Raw genomic sequence first — 14,238 nt, forward strand, 5'->3', positions numbered from 1 at the left:
TACTTAGCCCCACCCAGCTGCTCTAGGGCCTCATCTGTCCTAGGCATGGGGTAAGCATATGATTCTGTGTGACTATTTAATTTCCTGTAGTCCACACAGAACCTGGAGCTGCCATCCTTCTTTGGCACCAGCACCACTGGGGTAGCTCAGGGACTGTTGGACTCTTGAATTATCCCTAGTTCCAACATTTCCTATATCTCTTCCCTCACAGGCTGTATGACTCTCTCAGGCACCCTATAAGGGGCTTGGCTTATAGGCCTTTGGGGTCCTGTATCCACCTGGTGCTGCACTAGGTGGGTGCACCCTGGTTTTACAGTGAACATGTCCCCAAACTCCTGTAACACTGCTCGGATTTCTTGAACCTGGGTAGGAGATAGCTGCTGGGACATTTCTACCCCTTCCGTTGAGGTCAGTCCGAGCCTCACTGAGGAGATCAGTCACCAGATCTCCCTCAGACTCCTCCTGCAATCCACTGGAAATGCTCAAAATAAGGGCCTCCCTATCATGGTAAGGTTTTGTCATGTTAACATGGTACAATTTGTGCCACTGCCTCCTGCCTAGCAGTTCCACCATGTAGTTAACATCACTTACCTTTCTTATCACTTTGTAGGGTCCCTCCCAAGCTGTTTGCAGCTTGTTGTGTTTGACAGGAATGAGAACCATTACCTGCTGCCCCACAGCATACTCTTTAGTTTTAGCATTCCTGTCATACCACACCTTTTTCTGTTGTTGGGCTTCTGCCAGGTTCTCCTGGGCCAAGCCCATGAGTTCCCTGAGCCTTGTCCTGAGGTTTAGGACATATGCCACAACAGACACCTTGTGAGGTTCCCACTCAACTTTCCACTCATCATGAATTAAATCTAGAGGTCCCCTCACCCTATGCCCATACAACAACTCAAAGGGTGAAAACCCTGTGGATTCCTGGGGAACCTCTCTGTAAGCAAACAGATGGAGCAAATATTTGTCCCACTCCCTCTTAAACTGGTCTGCAAATGCCCGTAGCATGGACTTGATTATAAAGTTTAACCTCTCAACAAGACCATTAGTCTGGGCATGGGAGGGGGTGGTCTTCAGGTTCTCCACCCCACAGGACTTCCACAGACAAGCCAGCAGGTCTGACATGAAATTGGCACCTCTGTCGGTCAGTATTTCTTCTGTGAAACCTATCCTGCTGAAAATCTCTAACAAAGCATTTGCCACCTTTTCTGCCTCAATGGAGGACAAAGCCACTATCTCAGGGTATCTTGTTGCATAATCTACTACCAGTAGGATATACTTTTTCCCTGTGGAACTTGGGGTACTCAGAGGCCCCACAATATCCATAGCTACCCTTTGAAATGGCTCCTCAATCACAGGCAAAGGCATCAAAGGAGCTCTCATCTTGTCTCCTGCCTTGCCTACCTTTTGGCACTGCTCACAGGTCCTGCGGTACCCTGTTATTTCTCTGGAAATTCCAGGCCAACAGAAGTTCTGCATAATATGTCTCGTTGTACATTTTATGCTCATATGACCTGCAAAGGGAATATCATGAGCTATGGCTGGAAGCGCCAGATGGTAGGATATAGGCACTACCAACTGCTGCAACCTCTCACCTTCTCTCCCTCCCTCAGGGGTCCACTCTCTCTACAGTAATCCTTTTTTCCAGTATAAAGATTCCCCCTTCCCTTGAGAATCAGGTGCCTCACTAGCTACCTGCCTCAGGCTTTGCAATGTAGGGTCTGAGAGCTGAGCCTGTCTCAACTCTGTCTTTGTAACCCTTCCCAGCTCCCCTTCCACAGGAAGTCTGGCATCCACTGACAGTGGTGCCTCACTGCCAGCTTGGGTTCTTACTCACCTCTACCTTTGCAGTCACTCTGTCCAAGGGAACATCAGTACACACAAGCAGGTGTGGCTCACCTTCAGTCTCACTGCTACAGCATAGCTTCCTCCCTGAAGTAACCACCTCACCAGTCCTGGCTGCAAGTATGCAGTCTGTCTGGGTCTCCCCCAGTCTACCAGACACACATGCTTGTCTCCAAGCCTGACTGTGTATAACTGCATGAGAGCATGGCATTGCATCATCCAAATCCTTCTCTATCAGGACATCTGCAGGATGGTAGTTTGGAACCCCTGTTGTCTCAAGACAATCTACTATTGGCATTTTGTCTTTCCCACTTACTATCTCTCTCACCTTATGTTCTTCACCTTGCCTCCATAGACATTTGTATGCCACATGGCCCCACTGGTTGCATTCAAAATATTTAACCCTAGGTCCTGGATGTGTACCTGGACTTGTGGCTTCCCCTGCTACTGTCAGATTCTGTTGGGGTAGTCTGTGCTGCCCACCATGGGTTCCTTTAGACTCATGAGCAGTACTAGGGGTTCCTTTCCTGTGCAGGGATGCCCTGCTTGCTAGGTATAGATCTCCCTTCTTCCCCAACTAATCTGAAGTAGCACATTGTCTATCAGCTAAACAGATCTTCATGTCCTCAGGCAAAGTGATAAGGGCTTGTTCCCTTACCAAAAGGTCTGCCAGCCCTTCAAAAGTGGTGACCTGACATCCACTCACCCACCTATGAAAATAAGTGCTCAGTTCAGCAACATATTTACAAACACTTTCATCTGCCTTGCATCTATGCTCACAAAATGTTTTCCTTTAAGTTTCAGGTGTTAGCTTAAAACATTCTAACAAGTGATTTTTAACAACAGTATAATCAAAATATTCATAATCAGCAAATTTAGACAACACAGTTACAGCTTTACCATGGAGTAAGGGGGGCAGGAACCGTACCAGAGCCTTTGGTCAACATCATACTGTTTACATACCCTCTCAAATATATGAATGAAACTATCAAAATTATCCCCATTTTTAAACTTCAGAAGAAATTTACTGACCTTTTGTGCTTCTGGGGTCCAGTTATTCCCTTCCCCATTACCTCCATGACTCTGGTGAAGAGACAGCATCTCCTTCGCTTGCTGCCTCTGCCTCTCCTTTTCCTCAGCTTCCAGGTGTAGCAGTTTCTCATTCTCCTCAGCCTGCAAACATTGCAGTTTCTCCTTGTCCTCACTCTCTAGAAGCCTCATCTGCTTTTAGCTCCAAACGCCTGGCCTCCAACTCCAGTCTCTAGCTCCAGATGGATTTTTAAGTCATCTGCAGAAAGGTTGAGCTGTCCATTCTCTGAGTGTGGTACATCTCCACTGCCAGTCTGTCCTGCCGGTTGCTGTTTTCTGATGCAGCTGTGACCAAAGCTGCAATCATGTCTGCCTTAGTCAGGTTTCCATGCACCAGTCCCCTAGCCTGGTACATCTCAGCCAGCTGGCCGTTTGTCAGCTTTCCATACTCCTCTGCTGACATGCTGCCTGCTCTCCCTGACTAACTAAGCTAACAAAAGAAATAAAACAATTGTGATCTGAACTCTGAGTATTCACTGCATGGTTGATTTAGAGTACAAAACACATTCAGTGATCAGTGTACACAAGCTACAGGAATTCACTCTACTCACACCACTACAAGCCAATTAGAATTTGCCAACCAATTAAAATGTGGTGTGGATATCCCGCCACTGCCAAACAATTAATATGTGATGCCTGTGGCCTGGCCCAAGAATCAAGGAGCCTCAATCCTCACCACTAACACCAGTGAGGGGAGTCCATATAGGGAAAGGATAATAAATACAGACACAGTAAAGTACAATTTCCCTTAAGAGCACACAGAGATCAATCAGTCTGAGGCTGGTTTCTTCCTTTCTCTCCAGGTCCCCAATAAGACTCCTCATTGGCACAGCTATAGGGTCCAGATTTCAGCCTAGTGGACAAGCTAAAATCTCCAGCACCCTCTCTGTCCAACCAGTGCTTTGTGTCCCTGCCCAAGTAGCACACACACACACACACACACACACACACACACACACACACACACACACACACACACACACACACACACTTTGAGATAAGAGTTATATAGAACCACACAGACACTCCTGGGGAAGGCTGTCACAGGTTCTCCAGCTGTGCCCCTTTTCTGCCCAGTCTAAAAGGTAGTACCAGCTGCCACCACCCACTAATATCAGCTACTCAAAGGCCCTTCTGAAAGGGTGTCCAATTATTACTGTGCAATATTATTATCGAAATGGTAAGTGTGACTGAACAGTCAAGGCTTATTAGAGTGACTTGGTACAGTATCACTATATACATGCAATGTACTCTTAGAGCTTAAATTATCTCTACACAAAACAGCCACAGTTGAAAGGTTAAAAATATTTAATAATAAATAATAAAAACACAAGACACAACACAAGACAATATGTCTTACTACACAGTGCCAGTCAAGAGTTCAGAGATCACAGAGAAATATTTAAAATAATACGGTAGAAAAGTTTTTACATCACAGAAAACAAGCTAGTCTAATCTTCCTATTTCCTAGCTATTTCTAAGAGAAAACACAGTTCTAAATAACTTACATATAGGGCAAAGCAGTGCTGGCAATGTTGGATGTTCTCAAGACAAAATGCTCTGAGCTCTCTGAGCATTTTCTCTAGCACCATCAACACATTTCAGAATATGAACTCCATCTTTATCATAATCATAGTTTCCCTAATTTGTTTGCAACAATGCTTGCAAAGCTATGTTTAGTGAGTGTAAAAAATGAGGCCATTTGCTTTTTTGTGTGCTTAAAGTGGTGGACTTGTTTTTATTGGGCATTCCCTGTACATTAATAACCTACTGGAGAACATTTGCTCTTCATTCAGGTGAAGATGCACAGGATGCCCCCATTCTGTAAGATTTTTTTAAACACATCCATGATAAATTATACAGACTTGTATTAATTCATCCAAAGAATGCTTTTTGTATGCAGAAAAAAACATAGTTATTAACTATGCACAAGGATTCCTAGGTGAATCTGGTAGTGAGTTTTCCATATTTGACCTATTTGTTCCACATTATGAGCTGTAGTATTCCACATTTTGGAGAGAGAGAGAAGACTGAGAACTATAATTCAGTGAACAACCATAACTGTCATTTACCTGTATAGCACCTCCCCCTGCTATGAGCTTATATATAATATTTAAACTCCCATCAGTCATGCACACAGACCGTTCTGCTGGTAGACAGTAATACATAACATCACACCCCCATCATCCACACACTGAGACTCCTCCCCTGTAAGCCACTTAATATATAATTCTGTATCCATATCAGACATGCACCAAGACTGTACCTCTGTCAGAAAGTAATGACATCACATTCACATCACCCTTCCCTTTCCAGCCAATAATACATAATATCATATCCACATCAGCCATGTACTTAGACCCCTCCCCAACCAGCTAATAATACATAAAACCATACTAACATCACCCATGCATTCAGATCCCACTCCTAAAAGCCACTGTTAGTGAACATCAAACTCTGGACCTTAATGGCAAATGTTGCACATTAGTCATGCATCCAGAAAGACTTTTACCATGCTAGTTAATAATGGTTGGCAGTGCATATCACTCATACACTCAGACTGTTCTTCTAAAATTTTCTGACAATATATGATGGCATTATGGTTTTGTGATCCTAAAAAAGCCTTGTAAAAATAGCAACCTGGTGAAGATGAGACTGTGCCCAGAATGGGCTGTAGAAAGTTACTAAGTGTTCACTTTAGTTAGTTCAGATGACTTTTTGGGTTATTACTAAATTTCTGCAGGTAATATTACCGATATTACCGATACCCATATTTTCACCTTAGTAAAAATGGTATTTTTTTAATAAATGTATATTTCAGTGGGGTGGAAGATTTGCCACCAAGCATCTCTCTCTCTCTCTCTCTCGAGAGAGAGAGAGAGACAGAGAGACAGACAGAGAGAGACAGAGAGACAGAGACAGAGAGACAGAGAGAGACAGACAGAGACAGAGAGAGACAGACAGAGACAGAGACAGAGAGAGAGAGAGAGACAGCGACAGACAGACAGAGAGACAGAGACAGAGACAGAGAGAGAGCGACAGAGAGGGAGACAGAGAGAGAGAGACAGAGAGAGAGAAGTTGACATAATAATTAAGGTCTTTGTCTCCTCTGCACAAGGTACTATGTTTGATCCTGACCTCCGGCCATGCCTGTATGTTCTCCCTCTATCTCTATGGGGTTCCTCCCAAAACATGCTGAGTGGTTCCATGTCAGATTCACCAAAGAATGGAGTTGTGGGCTGCAGCACAGACTCTAAATGGTGTCCTATAAGAAGAAGAGTTGTATAGACCAACTTTGGGCATCTATTGTGGTGTGCTGTATCCTCAAAATAGGAGAACATAGATAACAGACTGAGTGGTGCTTATGGTGGGAGAGGAATATGTGCCCCTATTGGCCAATGTGTGTCTGCCATAAAGCCTAGCAGCCCTGGGCCAATAAGCTACTAGCTCGCCTATGTCCAATTGCCCAGCTTTGGTTACCTGGGATAGCGCTGTTGAGGCAAAACCTGACAAACATGAACTAATAATTGTTACACTCTGTAGGTTCACTGACAGGATGGAACTTGGAAGTGGATGACATGATGGTAAGGAGGAGTCTGGAATCTTATGCATTCCAGGAGACAAGATGGAAGGGCAGTTGTTCCCTCTGCTTGGGTTCCAGAGTCTACTATGCAGGAGGAGGTATGGGAATTGTGGTGAGAGAGAGAGGCTTCAGAAAATCGTGAGAAATGTCGTCAGAATTTGTGACAGACTTATGGCAATCAGACTCCAATGAAATGGTAGGGCAGTATTCATAATCTAAGCCTATGCTCCAAAGCAGGGTTGTGATAGTGAGGAAATGAGTATATTCAGACCGTAATGGTAGGGTCTATCAAATAAAGCAGGTCAAGCTTGAATAGGTGGTATTGATAATGAGTGAGCTGAATGCACATATTGAGACAGACAGAACAGGATACAAGGACTGTCTGGGCCCATGTGGCTGAGACAACAGGAATAAAAAAAGAATAGGCTATACTAGACTTCTGTCTGGCAAATGCCTTGATGGTGACCAACACATACAAGAGTGGTCAACATGCATCTCAGGTAGACTTCCTCCTAGCAAGTAAAGGGCAGTGAAGTACAATCAGTGATTGCAAAATCACCCCATGAAACAACTGGCACACAGAATAAACCACTGGTTGCCATAATCAGCTGCAAGCAGTGATCAGAGAAGGCTCTAAGATCATTAGATACCAGGCTGATGATATGGGAAGTTGATTGGTGAGAAAGCACAGCAGTTCAAGGAATTACTCAGGGCTCTAGCACCTCAAGAAGAGGAAATAGGAAGAGTTGAAGAAGAATGGCAGCACCTTAAAACAGCATGAGTGAGTACTACAGAATGGATATGAGGCTGAGCCAGGTTTGGAAATAAGGTACAGAGGGAAAGCTGGTGGTGGAATGCAGAAGTCCAGGGTGTCATTAAAAGAAAGGAGCGTACCTAACTAGGCATATCCAACAATTGGAACTTCCACAGAGGTTCTTCACTAAAAGAATACAGGGCATAAGTAAAATGTCCTCTGCAGACTGCCTTAAGGCCATATCCCTATATTCTGTCTCCTACAGACTTTTGAGGGGAGATCTATGCCTGGCATACAGAGCATTGACAGACCCCACTCTGATGGACCTCTTGCATAGCCACAAAACAAACAGCTCCAGAATTACCCATTTTAAAGACTTAAATCCTGCCTGCGATATAAATAGGCCCTGCTGGAGAGATAGGTATGTATCCCAGATACTACTACTACCACATCTATGGAACAGGCTCCCCATCCATGTGAATCAAAGCTCCTCCCTAACCCAATTCAAGTGCAACTTGTACAACTGGATGAGAAACCAGAAATTCATCCCTGGTTTGGCACCTATGTCTCTAATGGACACAGGTAACCTGTAAATGATTCATGTTCCAAACCCCTGCTTACACTTATTAAGGGTATCAGAACTTGTCAGAGATTTGGGATGCATGACTAGGCTTAAAAAGACCCTTGTGGTCATTAGTCTAGTAAACACCTATGAACCTCTGAGTGCAGAAAAAAGTGGGAGATAGAAAAAAAAAACAGACCAGGCTAGGAAGAAATACTGGTTGGCTAACAAAAAGGCAGGCTAAAGAGGAGTTGCAATAGCAAAGAACAAGGCATTAGAGGCACTCTATCATCTTCTAGAAAGTGAGTCAGTAGATGGCACAAAGAAAATACATCAGCTTACAAGATAAAAGTAGAAAGATAAAGAAGACAGTCAGGCACCCTTTATAAGGGATGCTAGCAACAACCTGCTCACCAGTCCACAGGAAATCAAAGTCAGATGGAAGAAGTACTCACAACAGTTTCTCAATGAAGAAAACCCCAGAGAAGCTGTACCTACAATGAAAGATGAAGAGGAGCCCACCGTAGAAGTAAGAAAAGCACTAAAGAAAATGAAGTCAGGGAAAGCAGCAGGCTCAGAGGAGGTCACAACAGATATGACAAAGATGTTGGATGAGATAGGGGAGAAATGGTTGGATGAGATAGGGGATAAATGGCTCCTGAGGGTACTCATAGCAGTATGGAGAGAGAGATGTATCCCTAGTGAAAGGAGAATAAGCATACTAGTGCCAGTGTTCAAGAAGAAAGGGGACATTCATAACTGTGGGCAGTACAGAGGTATCAAACTCCTATCACACTGCATGAAAGTTCTGGAGAAGGTGATTGATACATGAATATGTAGAGTAGTACAAAGTAAAAAGGGGGATGTGCAGTTTGGATTCAGATCAGTATGCAGCACCACTGACCCGACATTTGCAGTGAGATAGATACTTGAGAAGAAACTAGAGATGAGAAAAAAGTCCAACTGGGCATTCCTAAACATGGAGAAAGCATATGACAAGGTCCCAAGAAAGCAGATTTTGTCAGTCTTACAGAGCTTCAAAGTCCCAGAAACACTGGTAGAATTAGTGCAGGCTATGTACAAGAACCCAATGATTAGAGTATGAACAGTGTTTGGTCTCATAGAGGGGTTCCCAGTGGAAGTATATGTGCTTCAGTGTTCATTTCTAAGCCCACTGCTGTTCATACTGGTGATGGACTACAATAGCAAACAGGTTGGAGGGGACAGATCAATAAAGTTGCTGCATGCAGATGATGTGGCATTATAGGCAGACTCTGAGCAAGAACTTTAACAAAGGATAGGGGAATGGAATGCAAAACTGAAAACACATGTGATGAAACTGAGCATAGATAAGACAGTTGTAATGGCAGAAAATGGGGGAAATCAGAAGAAGTTGAGAATTGAAATAAAAGGGAAATAGTGGAACAGGTTAATAACTTTAAGTATCTGGGGGGGGTGGTCGAGAAGAAGGGATGTCTGAATAAGGAGGCCAAAACTAGAATCAGAGGGGCTGCAGCCAAATGGCACTGAGTGTCAAGGGTAGCATATGATAGAAAAGTGCCAAGGAAACTGAAAATATAGAAAACAGTGATGCGATCAGTACTACTGTATGGTACAGAAACTTGGGCAGTAAAGGCAGAGCAGCTGAGGAAGGTAGAGGTGATGGAGTTGAAGTGCTTGAGACAGGTGGTAGGATGCACACTGTGACAGATGAAGAAATGAGGACATAAGAGCAGAAACCAAAGTAGCTCCAGTTGCAGAAAAGTTCAAACAAATTACAGTGCTTCAGGCACATGTGCAAAAAAAGCAGAAGACAATCTGGTGAAGAAGATTTGGGAGAGACAGGAAGAAAACAAGAGGAAATTAGGGTGTCTAGCAAATAGGTGTATGGATTATGTGAGAGAAGACCTGCGATAATCATGCATGAGTGTTGAAGAAGTAGGAGAGTAGCACTGAATTGAGAGAGAGGGTGACAGTTGACATGGCATCCTGACCCCATGTAAAAAGTGGGAAAAGGGGGTAGATGATGATGATCCTACTGATACAGACCTGGTCAGCGCATGTTATTGTTTCACCAAGAGCACATCTTATTTAAATAGTTTAACTGTATACTATTTATATCAGTTTATAAAGTTTGTGTAGAACTTCAATTTCTCATTTTATGTTCTACTGCTTATATAACACAGTCACTGATATTCACATCATTGTTATTATGATTATGTAATCTGTATAATTTGTTCAAAATGACTTTATATAGTTACAGTTTGGGCAGAAATTGTGAGGAGGAAGGAAGAAATTAAAAGGGGGTAGACTGAATTCATTTAAGGACAGATTAGGCAGGCTTGTTGTCTTTTATGCCAACATACTTATATAATATTACTTAATGTATGTTAAAAGCTCATATAACAAGCTAATAGTCTGAACATTTATCAGTAAAATGGACACTAAATTTCTGTAAAGCTTTGGAAAAATACAAACACATTTCTGAGAAGAGTAAGACGATTATGGGATATGCTTCTTGAAAATGAGTCAAATCTGTATTAAGTGCCATACAGGGGAAGAAACAGGTAACTTGGAGCATATACAGAAAGTTCAAGAAAATAAAATTCTGATACTGTGCTTGGTAAGTGAATTCAATTGAGTCAAGTCTAAACAGAGTAAAACATGACTGATTATTGTACCTTTTGTTTATTTATTTATTTTGTTAACATGGACTAAAAGAAGGTGTAGGTTATCTGCAGAGGCAGAGCTGCATTTATGTGCAAACATAGAAATATAAAGCTCTGGGACACATTAGAAAATGGATGATTATTTTTCATGCACATAGGAAATGGGAATAAGGATGAAGATGTGATATAAGTATATTTGTTTATGTATGAGGTTGAATGTATGAATGTATTTATACACAAATTATACTTTCTATTTTTCCAACAAATTCATAAACAAATGTTGCATTAAAAAGAACTAGAATAAAATTTTGTTCCATAGGCAATATTACAAAATACTAAGATTTGTCCTCATCATTAAAATTGAAGACAACCTGTGTCTATCCCTTTCCTTGTCCTAGAACAATTATTCTGTTAATGTACTGAATATCTTACCATGACATTTGAAATTATCACTCCTTTGCTGATTGAGATTAAAGCCTGCCATCGCTAGCTGGCAGATAACAGGTACACTGTTGTATATAGCAGCAAGGTGGACAAGTGTGTAACCAGCTTCATCAAGGAAACTCAGGCATGAAGGCAAATTCTTACGGCAATATGTATAAAATATAGCTGCAAGTCCTCTCTCAGCAGCCAGTTTAAGGCCATGTGGCAAACTCTGAAATACATAAAAAAGAGAAAGTGATACATGTAACACTGACAAATATTTCCCATTAAACTGACTGATTAGTATATTTTTAATGAAATTCTGATTAGAAGAATTTTATTTCCTTTCAAGTTTTGGTAAAATGGTTGCGTTACAGCATATTCTGCATATTTTCCACATTTTGCACATATGGGTGCATTCTCTGAGCACTGTATAACTTGCTGCCACTGCAAGATATTAAGGTGTGCCATGTTAACATTGTCTAGGTAAAGCTTGTATAAGAGTCATTGACAGTGTAGGTCATGCAAGAACTGAGGATAGTAAAAAAAAAAAATCAGATTTCTGCTGATTTTATTTTTTATGTACCAGAGTTAAAATGTGAACACTGCTGGTTATTCAAACTAATAGACTCAATGAGCAGACCCTCTGCAAAGCAAAGGTCTTCCAGCACAAAGGCATAGTAACTACCAGTAGACTGCCAAGAGTGGGATCACCTTTAAATAAATGTGCATACTGGTTATTGGATGGACCATTCTCATTCTGTAAGTTCATACACCATAGCTAAGTCAATTGCAAATGGTATTTCAACATTCTGGCTTATGGTAATTTTGTCACAAGGCTGCCAGTGCAAAAGATTTCCAATTATTTAGTAGACGTTAGGTATTGCATGCTTTTTAATGATGATCTCTAGGCCATCAGGTGAACAAACATGGCACTAAATATAGTTAGGAAATTATTTGCTTATTGTAAAATAATCTGCATGTCCTTCAGGTAATCTGAGGAATGTAACAGAACACATAAAATATGAAAACATTTTCCAATTTGTATACAAATCCATTCTAGCTAAAGAATACTTTGCTTCTTGTATCTCCCAGCTAGACTGACTGGCAACTATCTGAGATATTGTAAGATGAAGTAATTATTGGCAAACTGTGCAACACTTATACCAAGGCTGAAGCTATATGGATACCCTGGATAGTATACTTAATTCATCGAGATTGCATTTCCACACTTTAAATATTGTAAGGCATCTACTTATAGTTAATTATTTTAGTTTGGAGCTGGTACTCAGCAGGCCCCGTCTAATTTCAATGTAATACAAATACTGATGTATTTATTTGCTAAATGGGCAAATGAACTAATCTAGTGGAGACCCTTTTCAGTCATGGCTTAGGTCACAAGGAGAAGGGACGCTATGATATATAGGGACAGTTAAGAGTGATCAAAAAAGCATGCTTTGGCAGGTGGAAAGAAACTGGAATATTTGCAGAAAATCAGTTCAGTTACAAGGGGAACATACTAATTCTACACTGACAAGAACTGGAAGTCAGCCTTGAACCCTGGATTCATGATGTGATGCAACATAGATAAATGATACCCTTCTCACATCTTGACATGGAAAAACAAATATTCAGTTTTAGTTAATTATTTTTAGGATATTGTTCACCTAGCAGGACCACTCCATGGTGTATTGAGCGAAGTTCTGCTGCCTCTGAAGCAAGGAGTGCAGGATTGTCTCATCTGTACCTAACATTTCCCTATTGCATGTCACTTTTAATAACATTCCCTTCATGGCCAGTGTATGGCATCTCTAAATGTCTGTCACTTGCTCATGTCTGTGATACAGCATACCAGAAGCACTGCAGTCCATTGTGCTCTGACAGAACACCCACTCTCATTTTACCTTCCAACTGACACATGTACATTTTTGGTTTTATTAATCTTTGCTATCCCAGATGACCACCCAGAATCTGAAACTTTAGGAACTCTGTCAGCAGTGTAAGCAAATATTCTATCCCTGCACTAGTGGATAGGCCTTCATGTCAATATTTACTTATGACATTAAGATTTAGGAAATGGAGCCCTTTTTCTCCATTTCTAGTGGATTCTCTCTTGTACTCAGTAGATGTACCCAAGAAATATTCTTATATGGCCTGTCTAATAAAGGACATCTAGGCTTTGTAGGTATTTCCTCAGTCACTGTCAAGATTTATTTCCTGAAATTACAGTTACATTTTTTATACACATTTGTTCTTCTAGATTTATTGAATGCAGAATTTCTTACTAGGCAATATGCAAATTAAGTTTCTGACTAATATTTAATACCTTGTCTTTGACTGACAGATTGTACCATAATTAATGCACAATGAACAATTAAATGAATGCTTATTACATATTACCATAGAGTAAATCTCTGGATGGATCACCGTAATATTTTATGTAATGAACTGTATCTTTGTACATGTTATAGATGTTTTCTGAGAAACGCAGTTGCATTTCTTTTTTAGAAAAAGACAATTAAAACTAATCAGGGGATTCATTAAAAGGCCTAGGCTAAGCCGTAAAGGTGGAGCTGTCATGATGCAGTATTTACCGATTCATAGAAATGTTAGCTGCAATAAAGAATGACTTATTATTGGCTAATTTGCATACTTCTGAATCAGTTAACTACTGCTACATGCAGTTCATTCCTGCTACTGCGGCCACATTCTGAGGCATAGGCATCCCCTCTCAGTCACTGTCCTACACCCAGAAGTACTTATTCAAACACAAGCACACAAGTCCCTATACCTGTCCCTTAGTTGTCTTCACTCCCTTATGTCTCCTTTCAGCGCCCCAGGTCATTGTGGGCAGTCCCATGTTGAGAGTAATTACCCTGGTTTCTACTAGTTCTTCCTACCTTCTGAGTGCTCTATTAGTTTAAGCCATTATGACACAAGTGTAGCATTCCTGGTGGTTACTGGTTCCCCATACACCCTGATCCCCATACTGGTTTAGGTGAGGATGGATGAACATGGCCTTTTGGCCAGGTTCACTACAGTGACATGGCAGGGCTAGACGTGCTGGTATAAATATCTGTGTGATTCATATGCCTTCTTGGAGGCAGTTCTGAGAGAAAGAGAGAGAGAGAGAGAGAGAGAGAGAGACAGGGATAGCGCTCATGGCTAATTATCATATACCTCTCTCCAGGACTACCTCATTAGCATACAGCATGACCTTGGAATCAAACTTACGAAAAGCGGCATGTCTTCATATTAGAGCAATGTGCTGCTCCATGTTAGAGCTCTCTGATTTCAAAAAACGTTACTGCGATGT

At 41.5% G+C, this 14,238-nt stretch overlaps 1 protein-coding gene across 1 annotated transcript in view; it reads right to left on the minus strand.

The window, feature by feature from the left end:
* Positions 1-14,238, minus strand: part of LOC122802354 (ankyrin and armadillo repeat-containing protein-like) — a 1,115,117-nt gene that overhangs the window by 646,607 nt on the left and 454,272 nt on the right. Inside the window, exon 9 of the mRNA XM_044071991.1 lies at positions 10,932-11,154. Coding sequence (XP_043927926.1) covers positions 10,932-11,154 — 223 coding nt within the window. The remainder of the gene's footprint in view (positions 1-10,931; positions 11,155-14,238) is intronic.

Source organism: Protopterus annectens, chromosome 5.part0 (assembly GCF_019279795.1).
Source record: "Protopterus annectens isolate FY-2018-M chromosome 5.part0, PAN1.0, whole genome shotgun sequence".
Taxonomy (NCBI): domain Eukaryota; kingdom Metazoa; phylum Chordata; order Ceratodontiformes; family Protopteridae; genus Protopterus; species Protopterus annectens.